Below are 19,273 nucleotides of genomic sequence, written 5' to 3'. Positions count from 1 at the left end.
ACGGACAAATGCCGGTCCGAGAAGATCTACGCCAAATGTCATTCAACCCCATTAAAAGAGCCTCCGTCGATCGTATTGACGTACTGTTCTGCCTCAGTGGGATTATTAAACACTCGGTTTGATCCACGCAGAGAAATCTTCAGTCTAGTGGGGTAGATCAATCTGTATTCAGCACCAAGTGCACGAAGCCGCTTCTTCACTGCATCGTAGCCTTTCCTCTTACGGACCACTGCGGCAGAAAAATCCTGGAAAAACATAACCGTGGAATCACCATGTTTCATGACTTGATTCTTTCTTGCAACTTCCCAGGAGGCGTTCATCACCCGTTGTTTCTCTTGGTAATTGTGAAAACGTGCAATCACTGGTCTCGGCTTTTGTGACTGCGGGGGCTTCAGAGCAAGTGAGTAATGTGCTCTCTCCAGTTTGATCCGTGCGTTCTTGGTTCAAAAAAGCGTGTCGGGTTGGTCCCCTCCACGCCCTCTGGTAAATTCAATATACGGATATTCATTCTGCGCCCGCGGTTCTCCGGTTCGTTGATACGCTCGGTCAAAAAGTCCACAGTCCTCCAAGACCTCCACTTTGGCTTTGACCGGGTCCGCTGTATCTTCCAGGGCTGAAATCCTCAGCTCCGTCTCAGTTAGCCTCTTTTCGTGGCTATCCAGAGTGTCACCTTGTTTTTTAAGCAGCTCTAGTACCGGGGCGAGCTTCTCATCCATAGCTTTAGTGACATTTGCCGTCATCTCCTGCAGCACTTCACGTAAGGCAGCACGAATGCCAGCCTCCGTCCCCTGGCCCATGTTAGCTTGCTTCTCCACTGCGTTAGCCACGTTAATGTTAGCATCTTCGCCTCCGGCCATGCCACCTTCTTCAGCCGGATTTTCTTTCGTGGCCTTGCATCTTGTCTCAAAAAATAGCTATTAATGCTCATCTTGAGCAAGCAAATCACTGGATGAATGAAGTTGTGCTTTTAGCAGAGATAAATGCAAGTATCAATGAATTGCTTCACCAGCTCTCCCGGACCTGACCACTCTCTACGCCGCCATTTTGAGAACCCGGGGTTAGCATTTCTGAAATCGCTCAGATATAAGAAAAGATGTTCGTCTTGTTAATGAGACTTTGTGACCTAACAGACGGGAACGTTAGGAGGTGTAGGACTGTAAATCCTGCAGCACTGCATGTACAGTTTTCAATAAGGAGATTGTCCTAATGTTCACATTTCTACTTTTGATTTTTGTTTTTTCTCTGTGCTGTGCAGTGCTGTTTTCCTTTCTGTAAGGCAATGGCGTGGTCTGTCAACAAATTACAATACAAACAGTAAAAGCGTAAATTAGAATCTTGTCCAGTCTCTCACAATCAATCTCCCACATACACTAAGGTGTAACTTACAATTACAATAATTGTCATCAAAATTTTAGCCATAATTTACATCAGAACATCCCTCCAGAGTACGCTGTTATATTGACAACATGACTCAGCAATCTGACTGTCTTATCCACACACGATGACGCGAGGACTTGTCATTCTGATGGCACTGACATGTTCATTGACACAAATATTTACTTTTGAGAGATGAACTAATAATTTTGAGCAAGAGACTGGCTTTTGCAGGTAATCCATGGTGTTTTGCTATTTGTATGAATTGTTTTGAGAAATGCACATACTGTTTTGCAAATGTCGAGGATGATTTGAGAAATATACCGGAGTGACTGAGAAAAACTGTAATAGACTAGTCTGACCTGTACAATAAAAGAGTGTTTTTATATTTTTTGTTACTGTCACGGGTTCGATTCAGCAGGAAAGTAGTGATGGCGCAGACGACCATGCTTCAGTGTTTTTTCTGTTTATTTAGCACCCAATGTTGACTAAACAGTGAAAAAGGCGATGAGAAAAAAAAAATCACTGCAGCAAAATGTACACAAATAAAGTATTTACATTTGGAAATAAAAAAATCTCACAATTTTTCCAGCTAGTCACCCACAATGTGACGAGCTTGTCCAAGCAGTTCCACACAATGAACAACTGCTCTCTTTTATACCCCTAGCCCCTCCCCTGGGCAACTACCAACTTGCCAAAAGAGGGTTCAAGGCGAACACAATACCTCACATAAAAAATTTCACATCATTCCAATCCAACCCATTTCAGTTGTAAACATAAATAAACAAATAAATAAATTATTGGCTCCCCAAACAGGATTTACAACCAGCTAGAGACATATTCATTATTCTACTCCCCAATAATGGAAGGTTCCATGTCACATGATATGAAAATGCGTGCCACCTAGCACTTTTAAGGCGTGCCATGAAAGCAGTTTGGCTTGGTCTCTAGAGGAGTCAACAGGCTGCAGCATCAGCAGGTGAGTGTGTGTGTGTGTGTGTGTGTGTGTGTGTGTGTGTGTGTGTGTGTGTGTGTGTGTGTGTGTGTGTGTGTGTGGTGCATCGGTGCCGAGTGTGCACCCTCGGACGCCGACCGCAGCCAGCACAAAAGTCCGGTGGTGGCGAACAGTGCATTATAACGATGATGTATGTTTTGTACAGGGAACGGCGGCGCACTCTCTGCCCCGGCGTTCACCGGCACGGAGCGAGAGAGAGACACGCGTCGCCGGGGAATGACAGTTACCATTTTTAGTCCACCAAGGACGGATATGGACTTATGTGACGATCGGCGTGCGTATGTCAGTGAATCTATGAATCTGTCTGTCCATGTGCAACATCACTCAAAAACAGACTAACAGATTGAGATGAAATTTTCACAGAAGGCCAGAAATGACACAAAGACCACCTCATTAGATTTTGGCAGTGATGCAGCTTATAGTCTGGATCCACGGATTTGCTAAGGAATTTCTCATTGCGAGATATAGCGGCCAACACAGCGTCACCACAACCATGACAATAAGTGAATGCTGTGCCAGTTACCTGCATCAATTCACTCGACCTGCTACACATTTTGGTCACGCAGTCCGGTATTTGTACGCATGCACAACACATGCCTGTGCTCACGCAAGGTAATTTTTTATTTATGTAGTTAGTCCGTGGGTCGATCTATATTAAATGGCCAGATTCTATATTGCCTTGACTGCTGAATACTCAAATTGAGGAATGAACAGTCTTGGCAGAATACTGCACTCTGAGTGCTTTTCTTGTATTTTTAACCTGAAACTTAGTACAGATGCTATAGTTATCTTGTAGTTACTGTTGGGTAGCCAGTTGCACCAAATGGTCTTTAAACCAACTGATCTTTTGAACTAAATCAAACCTTATTAGGTTAATTTCAAATATAAGTTCTGGATAATCTTGCCAGTTTGTCCAGCCAACGCCACATCCTCCAGCGGCTCTGTCATCTCTGCCCTCTCCCGTCCTCTATCCCCGGACTAGCAGTAAGCCACTTCCCCTTTGATCTAGTTAGTTTATGTTTTTGTTTTTATCTCGGCCTTCGGGTCCGCCCTTGGTTTTGTTCAGTTCTGTTCTCCTTTCAGCTTTTCCCCTCCTGCTTCATTTGTTAAGAGTTTTCTGTTGTCTCCTTGGTTAAATTCAATTAAAATCATTATTAATTCACCATCTCGTCTGTGCCTGCTGCCTGGGTTCTACTCTGTTGTGTGACATATATATATGTCAGGGTAGAGACTGCGATTTGGTAGAATTGGAGTTTCTACCAGTAGAGATTGCGATTGGAGTCTCTACCGGTAGAGATTGCGATTGGAGTCTCGACCAGTAAAGTTTGCGATTGTAACCTTAACTGACCCTGACCTTTTAATCTAACCCCTGCCCTGACCCCTGACCCTAACCTTAAAAGTCTAACCTCAGCCCTGACAAATCTCTACTGGTAGGATTGGAGTTTCTACTGGTAGAGATTGCGATCGCAATCTCTACTGGTAGAAACTCCACAATTCTACCAAATCGCAGTCTCTACCATGATATATATATATATATATATATATATATATATATATATATACATACATACACACACACACACACACACACACACACACACACACACACACACATATATATATATACAGTGGGTACGGAAAGTATTGAGACCCCTTGAAGTTTTTCACTCTCTGTGTCATTGCAGCCATTTGCCAAAATCAAAAAAGTTCATTTTATTTCTCATTAATGTACACTCAGCACCCCATCTTGACAGAAAAAACAGAAATGTAGAAATTTTTGCCAATTTATGAAAAAAGAAAAACTGAAATATCATAAGTATTCAGACCCTTTGCAGCGACATTCATATTTAACTCACATGCTGTCCATTTCTTCTGATCCTCCTCGAGATGGTTCTGCTTCTTTATTGGAGTCCAGCTGTGCTTTAATTAAACTGATTGGACTTGATTAGGAAAGGCACACACCTGTTTACATAAGACCTTAGAGCTCACAGTGCATGTCAGAGCAAATGAGAATCATGAGGTCGAAAGAACTGCCCAAGGAGCTCAGAGACAGAATTGTGGCAAGGCACAGATCTGGCCAAGGTTAAAAAAGAATTTCTGCAGCACTCAAGGTTCCTAAGAGCACAGTGGCCTCCATAATCCTCAAATGGAAGAAGTTTGGGATGACCACAACTCTTCCTAGACCTGGCCGTTCAGCCAAACTGAGCAATCGTGGAAGAAGGGCCTTGGTGAGAGAGGTAAAGAAGAACCCAAAGATCACTGTGGCTGAGCTCCAGAGATGCAGTCAGGAGATAGGAGAAAGTTCCACAAAGTCAACTCTCACTGCAGCCCTCCACCAGTCGGGGCTTTATGGCAGAGTGGCCCGACAGAAGCCTCTCCTCAGTGCAAGACACATGAAAGCCTGCATAGAGTTTGCCTAAAAACACATGAAGGACTCCCAGACTATGAGAAATAAGATTCTCTGGTCTGATGAGACCAAGATTGAACTTTTTGGTGTTAATTCTAAGCGGTATGTGTGGAGAAAAGCAGGCACTGCTCATCACCTGCCCAATACAATCCCTACAGTGAAACATGGTGGTGGGAGCATCATGTTGTGGGGGTGTTTTTCAGCTGCAGGGACAGGATGACTGGTTGCAATTGAAGGAAGGATGAATGTGGCCAAGTACAGAGATATCCTGGAGGAAAACCTCTTCCAGAGTGCTCAGGACTTCAGACTGGGTTGAGGGTCATTGTCCTTTCAACAGGACAATGACCCTAAGCACACAGCTAAAATAACAAAGGGGTGGCTTCAGAACAACTCTGTGACCGTTGACTGGCCCAGCCAGAGCCCTGACCTAAACCCAAGTGAGCATCTCTGGAGAGACCTCAAAATGGCTGTCCACCAACGTTCACCATCCAACCTGACAGAACTGGAGAGGATCTGCAAGGAAGAATGGCAGAGGATCCCCAAAGCCAGGTGTGAAAAACTTGTTGCATCATTCCCAAGAAGACTCATGGCTGTACTAGCTGAAAAGGGTGCTTCTACTCAATACTGAGCACAGGGTCTGAATACTTATGACCATGTGATATTTCAGTTTTTCTTTTCTAATAAATTTGCAAAAATTTCTACATTTCTGTTTTTTTCTGTCAAGATGGGGTGTCGAGTGTACATTAATGAGAAATAAAATGAACTTTTTTGATTTTGGTAAATGGCTGCAGCGACACAGAGTGAAAAATTTCAAGGGGTCTGAATACTTTCTGTACCCACTGTGTGTGTATATATATATATATATATACAGTGCCTTGTGAAAGTATTCGGCCCCCTTGAACTGTGTGTAATCAAGTCTCCGTATAAATGCACCTGCTCTGTGATAGGGTTCTGTTTAAAGTGCAGAGAGCATCATGAAGACCAAGGAACACACCAGGCAGGTCCGAGATACTGTTGTGGAGAAGTTTAAAGCCGGATTTGGATACAGAAAGATTTCCCAAGCTTTAAACATCTCAAGGAGCACTGTGCAAGCAATCATATTGAAATGGAAGGAGTATCAGACCACTGCAAATCCACCAAGACCCGGCCGTCCCTCTAAACTTTCACCTCGAACAAGGAGAAGACTGATCAGAGATGCAGCCAAGAGGCCCATGATTACTCTGGATGAACTGCAGAGATCTACAGCTGAGGTGGGAGAGTCTGTCCATAGGACAACAATCAGTCGTACACTGCACAAATCTGGCCTTTATGGAAGAGTGGCAAGAAGAAAGCCATTTCTCAAAGATATCCATAAAAAGTCTCGTTTGAAGTTTGCCACAAGCCACCTGGGAGACACACCAAACATGTGGAAGAAGGTGCTCTGGTCAGATGAAACCAAAATTGAACTTTTTGGCCACAATGCAAAACCATATGTTTGGCGTAAAAGCAACACAGCTCATCACCCTGAACACACCATCCCCACTGTCAAACATGGTGGTGGCAGCCTCATGGTTTGGGCCTGCTTTTCTTCAGCAGGGACAGGGAAGATGGTTAAAATTGATGGGAAGATGAATGGAGCCAAATACAGGAGCATTCTGGAAGAAAACCTGTTGGAGTCTGCAAAAGACCTGAGACTGGGACGGAGATTTATCTTCCAACAGGACAATGATCCAAAACATAAAGCCAAATCTACAATGGAATGGTTGACAAATAAACGTATCCAGGTGTTAGAATGGCCAAGTCAAAGTCCAGACCTGAATCCAATCGAGAATCTGTGGGCAGAGCTGAAGACTGCTGTTCACAAACGCTCTCCATCCAACCTCACTGAGCTCCAGCTGTTTTGCAAGGAAGAATGGACAAGAATTTCAGTCTCTCGATGTGCAAAACTGATAGAGACATACCCCAAGCGACTTGCAGCTGTAATTGCAGCAAAAGGTGGCGCTACAAAGTATTCATGCAAGGGGGCCGAATAATATTGCACGCCCCACTTTTCAGGTTTTTATTTGTTAAAAAAGTATAAAATATCCAATAAATTTCGTTCCACTTCACGATTGTGTCCCACTTGTTGTTGATTCTTGACAAAAAATTAAAATTTTATATCTTTGTGTTTGTAGCCTGAAATGTGGCGAAAGGTTGAAAAGTTCAAGGGGGCTGAATACTTTCACAAGGCACTGTATATATATGTGTATATGTATATATATATATATATGTATAAAAATATATACATATATATAAAACTGAGGCAGCAGACTCTTTTTTTCAAGCAACACTGTATACACTAGCTTTTGAAGCTAACATTCGCTAAAGATATTAACCACTTGAATATCAAGCAGTTTCTGGGCGTTTTTCTGCTCCTGTCACATTTTCTTTCACTGCAGGATCATTTTTCTTTGCAATATGAAATCCTGAAGCTCTATGGAACCAGCACAACCATGACTAGAATTAGAGAGAACTCAGAAGTGTCTTTTCAGAATTTCATTGATTAGATTCTCCAAAGTTTAACCATTTGGTTTACTTAACACTACCTAAAGTTTGACCTAATAGTCTGTAATTTGATACAGGTGTCCTTGACAAGATGTTTAAGGTTTGTAGTGATTTGACGAGCTGGTTTGTAAAGCATGTCAAAGTTATTGTTTTTCAAAAAGGACTTACTGTAGACAAGGCCAAAATGAGTTGTTTGTCCAGTGTTGTTTAGATTCAGTTTCATTTTAAAGAAAAACATCTTCAGAAACTAGAGGTTTTATGAGTGCATTTTGACCTTACATGTACTCTTTTTTTCCCCAACCATATCTTTATTTGAAGAGTTCATTTGCAAAAACAGGTAACTCCGTTTTCTGAAAAATGATTTTTTATTGTTTACTTGAGATAATAATAATAATAACACTAATAATTTATTTTTTCTCTATTTTGTCATGTATTTTTCTACTGAGTCAAATCCACTCGACTTTAGTTTAATTGATATCTCAAGTAAACAATCAAAAAAGTTTTCTGAAAATTTATCAAAACGGAGTTATCTGTTTTTGCAAATGAACTCTTCATTTGTATTTTATAATTTTAAATGGCATATACAAATTTTAACAGAACAACCTCTCAGACACAAAACACAATTACACTTAGCATAACATAACGTAACATAACATAACAGCAATGCCTCCTAATACAAGTATACAGAGACTATTTTTGGTTCATAAAGCAGATCATCATCCATTAAGCAGCTCTTAGGTGTCATCTTCCTCTTGATCATCAGTTAAGTCAGAAGCTTCTGCATAGGCTATTAAGGGTCTCCAAATACTTTCAAACAGGTCCTTTTTTCCTCTCAGCAGGTAAGTGATTCGTTCTAGTGGAAGTGTAGCCAGCATGTGTTTAAGCCATTGTCCAACAATTGGTCTACTTGTGTTTTTCCAATGCGATGCAATCAGTCTTTCTGCTTGTAATAAACCAATATCAATAAAAAGTCGTTCACTTTTTGTAAATATGGAGTTCTTGGGATATAAACCTAAAATAATAGAGGAAGATTCCAGTTGTAATAATAGATTTCACAGTTTGCTTTATTAAAACCCAAAATGTCATAATTCCCATACATTCCCAAATACAATGTAACAGAGTTCCCTTTTCTTCTCCACACTTTGTACACATGTCTGGAATATTTGGATTGTATTGGTTTAATTTTACAGGAGTAACATAAACACGCATAAGCCACTTGTATTGTAATAACCTCAGCCGAGAGATAACAGTTTGCTTATGGGCTTTTTTACAGACTAATTCCCATTCCTCTAATGACAAATTTAGTTCTAAATCTTTCTTCCATGATTTTAATTTTGAGGCTGAATTATCTTTGGAATTAGATAGTAATAATTTATAAAATCCTGATATTGCTTCTTTTTTAAACTATTTTTACTGATCATTTCTTCTAACTTCAAACTGGGTGGTTTTGATAAATTGTTTTGCTTTGTTCCAATATAACTTCTTAGTTGAAGATATCTGAAGAAATATTTCTTCTCTATATTGTATTTGTACCTGAGCACATCAAATGACATCATGTAGTCTGAGCTTGTTAGGTATAGATCTTGTATTTTCTCTACACCATTTAGAGCCCATTGCTTAAACACTGCATCAGCTCTCCCAGGGCTAAAGTCCTGATTTCCCCAATCGGGGTCAGCCATGATAAAGCAACTGGTTCTTTAATATGCCTTTTTACATTGTACCATACCTTAACCATGTTTTTAACTATTGAGTTACTAGTTTTCTTAATTAAATTAACTTCTGTATCTGAAAAAAGGTATAAAGGTAACAAAGGGCTGAGGCTGTTACTTTCCATTTCTGTCCACTGGGGGCCATCCTTTGTATTAAAGTAGTACCTTATGGATCTGAGCTGGGCTGTCCAATAAAACCAAACTATGTTTGGGCACATCAATCCTCCTTCATTGTAGGGCAAATGGAGTAAGGACAGTCTTATTCTAGCACATTGGTTTGTCCATAAAAATTGAATAAGCAGCTTTTTGAATCAGTCAGCAGGGGGTGGCAAAGGAATATTCTGAAAAACATACAATAGTTTTGGAAATATATTCATTTTGTAAATATTAATTCGACCAATCAGAGACATAGGAAGACACATCCATCTCTTGACATCTTCTGTAAATTCTTTAGTTACTGAATCATAATTGTGTTGAACAATCAAGTCTAAATTTGGAAGAATTTGTATACCTAAGTAAGTAAATTTAGGAATTGATTTAAACTGAGAAACAGCTGTGGGTGGATTTTCTCTATCTTCTTTGTCTAGCAATAATATAGATGATTTTAATCTGTTAATTATATATCCTGAAATGTGACCAAACTCATCAATTAGTTTTAACAAGGCAGGAATAGATTAATTGCGCAAGGAATAGAATTATGTCATCGGCATATAATGAGAGTCTATGTTCTACCTGACCAATTGTGATTCCAGTTATATCTGAATGTGCCCTCACAGCTATAGCAAAGGGTTTCATTGCTAAAGTGAATACCAAAGGGGATAATGGGCAGCCCTGACGAGATCCACGTTTAATTAAAATAGGTTTAGAGACATTTTTATTTGTTAAAATTTCTGCTGTTGGATGTAAATATAGTAAATGTACCCATTTTCGAAAAGTAGGTCCAAAACCAAAGCGTCTTAACACATTAAAAAGATAGGTCCACTCTACCCTATCGAATGCTTTATCAGCATCTAAGGAGAGGAGGGCTGTATCTCTGGTGTTGCCTAATCCTTGAATGATGTTTAGAACCCTCCTTACATTGCGCAAACCTTGACGACCTAAAATAAAGCCATTTTGATCTCTATGGATGATTAATGGAAGAGTTTCCTGTAAGCGTATTGCTAGTAATTTACAAAGAATCTTTAAATCTGAGTTAAGCAGACTTATTGGCCTCATATTCTCACATTTATCGCTAGGCTTTAATGGCTTAGGCAATAATATAATTAATGCCCTGGTCATTGAATTGGGGAGGGTGCCAATTGTAAAAGCTTCATGTAACATTTCCAAAATTGGTTTTACTAATTTTCCCTTAAACTTTTTATAAAAGTCAGTTGGAAACCGATCAGGTCCAGCTTTTTTACCTGTGCTCATGTTGTTAATTACTTTGATTATTTCCTCTTCACTGATCTTAGCATCCAAGTGTTGATTGAGTTCCTCTGTAATAATTGGTATTGTTATGTTATCTAGAAATAAATTTTGTATGTTTAAGTCTTTATTGGCCTGAGACTCCTAAAGTTTTTCAAAGTAATTTCGGAATTCTTTGTATATATCTCTGTTGGATCCACTATTGACTCACCCTTTGTGTTTATTATTGAGGTTATATTTTTTGTGTTTCTAGTTATTTAATTTGCCATGCTAAAATCTTCCCGGGCTTCTCCGCCTGTTCGTAAAATGATTGATTTAACCTTAATATGTTAGAGGCCGGGCTGCACAGTGGAGTAGTGGTTAGCAGTTTTGCTTTGCAGCAAGAAGATCCCTGGTTCAAATCCTGGCCTGGGCCTGGGATCTTTCTGCATGGAGTTTGCATGTTCTCCCTGTGCATGCGTGGGTTTTCTCCATGCACTCTGGCTTCCTCCCACAGTCCAAAAATATGCTGAGGTTAATCGATTACTCTAAATTGTCCGCAGGTGTGATTGCTCGTCTGTATATATAGCCCTGTGACAGACTGGCGACCTGTCCAGGGTGTCCCCTGCCTTTGCCCGAGTCAGCTGGGATAGGCTCCAGCACATCCCGCGACCCTAGTGAGGATAAAGCGGTGTTTAGAGAATTGATGGATGGATGTTAGAGGCTGCCCGGTCTGCTGACTCTTTATTATACTGTGCTTTTAACAGCAGCAGCTCTTTTTCTACTAATGCATTCTTATCTCTGAACAACTGTTCCTCCAGCCTCTTCATTTTTTTCTAGTTGTTGTCTTTTCTTGCACTGTTCCTTAGATTTTGAAGAGGTATAGGAAATTATATGACCCCTTAAACATGACTTAAAGGCTTCCCACTTGATACAAGCTTTAGTTTGTGTAGTATGTATGCTAATGTATTCATCAATTTTACCCCCTATATAATCAACAAAGGCTTCATCCTTGAGCCATTTTTGATGTATGCACCATCTAGGAGGGTCTATCATTAAGTTTTTGTGAGTATATTTTATATTACATGAAGCATGGTCTGAGGTTGTGATACTGTCATAGGAACAATCACCCATATTAGACAATAAGTCTGCCGAAATCAGGAAGTAATCTATGTGAGAATATGTATTGAATGTTTTAGAGTGACATGAATATGTTATATCGGTAGGATTAAAATTTCGCCATATATCTATCATCTTTAACTCCTTCATAAAATCCTGAATTATTTCTCTACTTTTATGATGAGCCTGGTCAACTCCAATTGATCTATCAAGGATAGGATTCATAATGCAGTTCCAATCCCCACCTATGATGTTTTTTCCTGGGAGAGAGGAAAAGGTTTGTAAAGAAACGGTCATCATCTATATTTGGTCCATATATATTCACCAGGTTAAAGGTTTCATGCAAAATAGATCCCTGAATGATTAGGTATCTTACAAATTTATCTTTTATAACATTTGAAACATAGAAAGGTACTGATTTATGAATTAGTGCAATTACTCCACGAGATCTAGATGTAAACGAAGATGCATACAGAGATCCCTGCCACCTCCTGCTTATTCTGATATTTTCTTCCTCAAGAGTATGGGTCTCCTGCAAAAAACTATTTTAGAGCCCAAATCTTTTATTTTGTTCATAACTTGTTTGATTTTTTTAGTTTTTTGTAAGCCCCTGCAATTCCAGGAAGTGAATTTAATTTCTCATTTTTGTGTCATCTAAACAAAACATCACATAGCCTTATTGTTACCCAATGCGTTCCTGAGAGGAAACACAAACTTGAACACTGAAGCATGAACTAGAAACTACACAGAACACAAAAATAAAAACCCTCTTCCCAGCTAACTGGGTAATCTCCTGAAATACACTACTTCCAACCGCGAACATTTACAGATCTCCAGGATCTGCACTACTGTCAAAACAAATTTCAACACTTGCATGCTACTTCATTTAACTTATGTGTCCTTTTAGGAATGGTATCAAAATTTGCTCCATTTGAACAAAAATGCCTTATCCATATTTAACTATCTATATTTAACTTTAAGTAGAAACTTACATTAACTTGTTAACCTTATAATCTGATATCAACAATAATATAAAACATCGTAGATCTTACCAAAAATGACTGCATTGTGTACAATTAACTACAGAACCTGTATCAGTCACTCTCTTTCTTCTGTGTCCATCTTGATCTTCTGAACAAAAATCTTGGCCTCCGCTGGGGAACTGAACTTATGGACCTTCTCTTTGTATGTCAGCACCAGTGTAGAAGGGGAGAGAATGCCGTGTCTCATTCCAAGCTGACGCAGCTGGTCACGGACTTCGTCGAACTGTTTACGCTGCCTCTGCACCTCCGGTAGCAACATCGACGTAGAACCTCACCCGTTGGTTCTTGTAGAGGGTATCCTTCTTCGATTTTGCAGCTCTGAATATCATCTCTTTCTGCTTATAGTTCAGAAATCTCATGATTACCATTCTCGGTGGAGCATCGATGTCCCTTTTTGGTCCGTTGTGCCCTTTCCAGAACCAGGGGGTGACGCGTTGGGTTTAGATCGAGCGTGTCCGGCATTCAATTCTCCAAAAATCTGCATATGTCAGAGCCCTCACAATTTTCAGGGAGGCCCACCACTCTGAGGTTGTTCAGCCGCGATCTCATTTCCAGATCAACCATTTTATCTTCAAGGTGCTTGTTTCTTTTCTCCAAGCTCTCTACCACAGTTTTTAAATCAACCTGCTCGTCTTCCACGGTGGACAGACTCACCTCCGCCTGAGACAGTCGCTTCTTCTATTGCTTTCAGTACGCCATCAAATCTCCCTGCAAACTCTGCTTTCATATTACCTATCTCTCTAAGTATTTCATCTTTAACTAAGTGCAGTTGTTGTTCTTTGCTGGGTGACATTGTCGCGGCGCTGTCCTCTTTCTCTTCGCTAACCTCCACGTTAGCGGTGGGGCTAGCTTTGCTCATATTAGCATTAGCTTCCTTGCTAGCAGGCTGCTCTGTGCCGGGCTGTCCGAAGTCTGTTAGTTCAGACTGCGTAGTAGATTTTGAGCTTTCTTTACACGCTTTTCCAGCACCAGGCATTTTTGCATCAGTTTCACAATTTTGGAGCGTTTTTCGGCCCAAATTTAGGATTAAGTAGGATTATTGCAGGAGCAGGTTGGAACGTGACCTTCTACCTTGCGGCCATAACTGGATGTCCCCTTGCATGTACTCTTTTACAAGCTTTTCCACTTGCCAAACGGACAACAATCCTCTACAAAGAGATGGATGCTAAGAGGTTAAGGGGTTAATTTCACCACATGTGAAGCCCTAATTACAAGCAGGCCAATGTAGTGTTATAAATCAAAATGAAAAGAACAAAGGGAAAAAATGTAGCTTGACAACAGGCCTCAACAGAAAGTGACTGAGATGAGACTATAACATATCCAATCCAACCCGGTCTCACGGGGATTCGTGAAACTGTCACGTAAGTTTTAGTTTCGGTTTCGTGCGCACCAACACGATTTCGTCATGTTTTTCGTGCCGCTCACCACGAAATGTTTTTCGCTGTGGTAATCACATCTGAAAGTGGTTTATACCGGCGGATTCATGACGATCTAAGCTGTCCATCGGCGTATACTGCTTGTGTGATTGCGTTTGCGGCCCCTGGCCGCCGGACATTCTTGAAATCCCTATACAAATTGGTAAGTGTACCACCGGCTTATGGTTAGGCTATGGTTATGGTTATGGTTAGGATTATGGTTAGGGTTATGTTTAGGAACGATGTCATGCAAAATATAGCGTTGGATTCGCCACGGTTTTACATAAAAAATATAATATACACATTCTTTTGAAATACGTTCTGAGTGGCACGAAAAGTCCGCCGTTTAAAATACATTGGTGCGCATTTCGTGGTGAGCGGCACGAAAAACATGACGAAATCGTGTTGGTGCGCACGAAACCGAAACTAAAACTTACGTGACAGTTTCACGAATCCTCGTGAGATCGGGCTGTCCAATCCCACCACTGAAAATTAACAGCATTCACTGCGAAAATTAAAATAACTTCCAAATCACACAAAGGGGACCTGATGGCCTGGTTAACATCCAGTGGCCTTGCTCTCAATAATAAATAAGACCAAGAATCTTTGGACAGGCAGACTAGCAAGAAAATAATAGAATCACCAACAGGACAAAGACGACTATTGAGCCTCCCTATGTCTGTAACTTATCTCTTAACAATATTGCTGTGGAAAGTTACATATGAAATTTACTTCCTGATCACATCTGGACATAACCAAACAATAAGCAGCCCCTGGGCTTTTCTACATGAAACAAGTTGTCCATTTACTCAAAATTTAAGTTGGTGTCATACAAATGCATTTGCAGCTTGCAACCTACAAACTGGTGAAATATATATTTTGCTGTAGTTTTGTAATTTGCTCCTGTTGCATTTTTATTCACTGTGGATTCATTTTTCACTGCAATATAAAGTCCTGCACCTCTGTGGAAATAGAGCAACTATGAATAGAAGTAGAGAGAACTTCTAAATGTAATATGTACAATATGACACAATTATTTCATGTCATCAAAAAAAAAACACAAAATAAGTTGGATTTCTGTAATTATTTATTGTACAAAAAAATCTGCTCTGTGCCTGCAGCTCATCTGAAAAGTTCCCGAATTTTTGCTACATGGCTATTGGTCACAGTGGAGTCAATAGTGGCTTCACAGTTGCATTAAGGAGTATGCCTTTTCTTTTCTTTTTTACAAAATCTTGTCAGAGCAAGTGGCTTACTTTTGGTTAACTTTTAAATGAAACATAGATATTTGCAAGAAATATCGTAGTTTTAAGTTTAGATTTTGTTTTATAACTGGACCAATGAATAGTTCATTGACTGTCAAAAACTTGAAAATCTGATGATTTTTTTTTCTGTTTTCACAGCTTCTGTTTTTGATAAATGGTGTTATTTTGGTAATCTTTTAAAAAATGATAACATACCTTTTAAACTCACCAGGGTGTTTTGGGACTGAAATGGTTCTAGATCCCAAAAATACAACAGTAAAACTTTAAATGTGCGTAATGTGGGCTCTTTAAAGAAAATTTTGAAATGGTAATATGTTATGGAAAAACATTCCTGGAACTCTTTGGTAAGACACAGTGACAATGTAGGATATACAGTGATTTCCATGTACTTTGGCATACCTAAAGGTTTAAATGTGGCAACAGTCTTTCTCGAAATGGAACTTTTTATATTTAGTGGTCTTAAACACAGATATTGCAAGAAAAAATATGTTTATGGGGTTAACTTTTACACCAAAAGTCATAAATGAAAAATTCAAGGACAGTTGGAAAGTTAAAAATTCAATCATTCTTTCAGTTTTTACATTTTCTGAAAATGTGCTTTTCAAACCTGCTGGTGGATTTGGATGTTTAGAGTACTGAGCGATTGCTTTTGCTGTAAAACCAAAATAAAAGCAGGAATGTAAAATCAGGTGGGAAAGCCCGAATCAGCAGCAGTTTAAAGATTTTCAGTAAATTCCCTCAGGTTTGTTCATGCTATGCTTTGGTAAAGTTTGATTTTTAAAATGCACACAGACAGAAAAAAAAGAAAAAGAAACACAACAGCAGCAGCAGTAGTGTGTATCTGTGCCTGCACACATGTGGATGCCCAGCAAACATCACAGTGTTTCCACTCATCACATTGTGGTTATTTTTGCTGGAGTCGAGTCAAAAGACAGAAAATTTAATGGAATTAATTAGCAGCCGTCAGCATGGGAGGAAACTGTCTCAGTTGGTCAGTGAATAACTCACATTTCAACTGTGTTTAAGCACTGAGATGCTTCTCTTGTTAAATTCAGACTGTGAGGAAGCCCTGAGGGGGGATTAGACATCATTACAACAAGCAGTGCACCTTTTTCAACCAGAGTAAGATAAGCCAGAAGAATATTTATCCTGCAGCCATCTAAAATGTGAATAGGAACTGTGACATTTGTAGCTGCAAACTAATCACATTTTCACTCTGTTTTTATTGGCCTCATAGTGTTTCAGTTTGCATTTTTAAATTTCAGTAAAAATATGTTTGTCCTCTCACAGCTAGACTGTTATAATTGCATAAATCAAATGTAATGAGTTAATGCAGGTGATTTGTAATTGGACACTGTAAATTTGACAGAGGGAACTCGGTGCATTGTTCAGGGCAATAAAAGTACAAAAATACTGTGCATAAAAAACATTAAGGTGCTAAAAATTACTTTTTTTGTTTCCAAAAGTGGCAAGTTTTTAAAAACATTTTGACTTAAGCCAGCCTACATTGTCAGCTTTTGTAGCTATTGTAGAGCTGCAGCGATTAATTGATTAGCTGTCAGCTATTATGATAAGTATTAGTAACAATTTTGAGTGTTTTTTAAGGAAAAGGAGTCCAAATTTTCTAAATTCAGCTTCTTAAAAATAAATATTTCCATTTTTGTTTTTTGTTTCTGTACAACAGCAATCTTTGGATCGTGGACAAAACAAAACATTTTAGGAAGTATTTTTGGTCTTTGCAAAACATTAATTGACATTATTCATCACTTTTTGACATTGAATGAGCTAACAAATAATTGATTAATTGAAAAAATATTGACCCCTTAATCAACAGTTAATATAGTAATAGTAATAACATTCTTTTATAGCATTTATAGCATTTATTTTGAAAAATGTATTGCTTTGATAGGCAATCCAAAAAAAAAGGTTTTCAGGAGGACAAGATTATAATAGAAAGCCAGTCAATTCAAACTGAAAAAAGAATAAAAGACATGAGAAGTATGAAGTTGAGAAATACTGTGAAGTTATTCACACTAAAAGATACAAAATACAGAATTTAAATGTAAGTATTTCACACTGCAATACTATAAATTTCCCCTCTGTGGAATTAAAAAAAATGATATAAATAAAATGATAAAAGCACCAAAAATGCTATAGCACATTAAGGACAACAATGAAATCAGTAATCCAACCTCAGTGGTCTTACTAAGGCCACCAGTAAACTTATTTATTACCAACTCATACACATGGACAACAAGTGTCAGTCTTTGTTTACACATTTACTTGTGTATACTTGTGTGTATTTTGAGGGTTAAAAAGTATTTCTTCCATGAAGCAGAATATGTTTTAATCACTCTGTGACCAACAAAATCTGATATTTTACTGACTTTTATCACCTGGAAACTTCTGCTTTTGGAGAAGTCAGTTCTTGAGGTTACACTATTGTTGATGTCACAGCAAAGAAAATGCAGCTGCACCAGAATTTTGATTTTGAAAACTTTATACCAAAAGGCTTATTGGCATTTAAAGGAGACTTTTAGTCCTTCTGTGTCCACTGTGATATTGGGTCCAAAAGCTTGAACCATGGCATTAACTCTGAGTGCACCATAGGAATGACACATAGCAGTTACTGGATGTAACATGCTGAACTTCATCCAGTTGATGTATAGCATTGATGTCTCTGCAAGAGATGTGCCACACTTCTAACTAGCACAGGACATGTGACAAAGCCATTATATCTCCCCATACTGTAGTTAAAATCACTTGCATCAGAGGTCTTGGCTGCATTACACCACCACAAGTCTGGGTTTGCCAAATGCTCCGTGTTTCTACAAATTCTCTACCAGGTGTCTCTATGGTGTTTTGCTGACTGTACTTTGTCTTCTGTCTCGATCCAATAGAAGGAGAGTGACCAGCAGATAACTGTGCAGGTGGAGGGCAGCCTGACCAACTTCACCCAGACAGGCCTGGCAGCCGGTCAGGAGTACAGTGTCAGCATCGTTGGAGAGATCGACAGCAGGAGGGGAGCTGAGAGCTCCACCAACTTTGTTACCCGTGAGATTTTGTCTCTTATTTTTTCTTTGTTGAAGTGAACAACCACTTCTGAATATCCTCTTCTGCAGCTGGAGGTGTCAGGGCAACCCAGTCTCATGGCCAAATGTGAACTACCTACGTTTGTCCACAGAACAAAACGTAACAGTCTCACAATAAAGGTCTGAAAATTGTAAAATGTTTACGTTTTTTCCTCCCTATTATTTTCTATTGGCCTGACGCCTCTAAAAATGAAAACATGGTGGCCTTTCCTTTCATTCTCGGTGGAAAATGCATTATTTCAAGACAGTTTGGACTTAAAAAAGCACTTTTGTGACATTTCTAGCGAAAAATATACATTTTAATTTCACAATATTCGTTCAGTTCTTGTGTATGATCTTTGGTTTGTTTGTTATTACGATGACTCTTTCACGTCTCGGAATGGAATTGTTACATTGTTACGTTTTCCACCATTGCTGTGGTGGTTGCTAAGGACGCGTCCACGGGCTAAACCAAATGGCGTAGGCCTATATGTTATTGTATTTATTCATTACATTGTGTCGTTATCTGAGCTCTTAACATATTTGTGTAGTTACTGACGATATCTATTGTTAACCTTTCCTGGTCAAAATCTCACACATTCCTTAACCAATATGGACCAAACTGCACAGGTTCTATATACGGTGGGTACGAAAAGTATTCAGACCCTTTGAAATTTTTCACTCTCTGTGTCATTGCAGCCATTTGCCAAAATCAAAAAAAGTTCATTTTATTTCTCATTAATGTACACTCAGCACCCCATCTTGACAGAGAAAAACAGAAATGTAGAATTTTTTGCCAATTTATTAAAAAGAAAAACTGAAATACCACATGGTCATAAGTATTCAGACCCTTTGCAGCGACATTCATATTTAATTCACATGCTGTCCATTTCTTCTGATCCTCCTCGAGATGGTTCTGCTTCTTTATTGGAGTCCAGCTGTGTTTAAT

General features: G+C 39.2%; 1 protein-coding gene across 2 annotated transcripts in view; it reads left to right on the top strand.

Annotated features, from left to right (window-relative positions):
- LOC110969783 (tenascin) overlaps positions 1–19,273 on the top strand; it is a 181,257-nt gene that overhangs the window by 104,270 nt on the left and 57,714 nt on the right. For both annotated transcript variants that reach the window (XM_051955119.1, XM_051955120.1), the window contains exon 7: positions 18,154–18,307. In XM_051955119.1, coding sequence (XP_051811079.1) covers positions 18,154–18,307 — 154 coding nt within the window. The remainder of the gene's footprint in view (positions 1–18,153; positions 18,308–19,273) is intronic.

The sequence above is a fragment of the Acanthochromis polyacanthus genome, chromosome 11, assembly GCF_021347895.1.
Source record: "Acanthochromis polyacanthus isolate Apoly-LR-REF ecotype Palm Island chromosome 11, KAUST_Apoly_ChrSc, whole genome shotgun sequence".
NCBI lineage: Eukaryota > Metazoa > Chordata > Actinopteri > Pomacentridae > Acanthochromis > Acanthochromis polyacanthus.
This window is presented reverse-complemented; position numbering and strand designations above follow the sequence as displayed.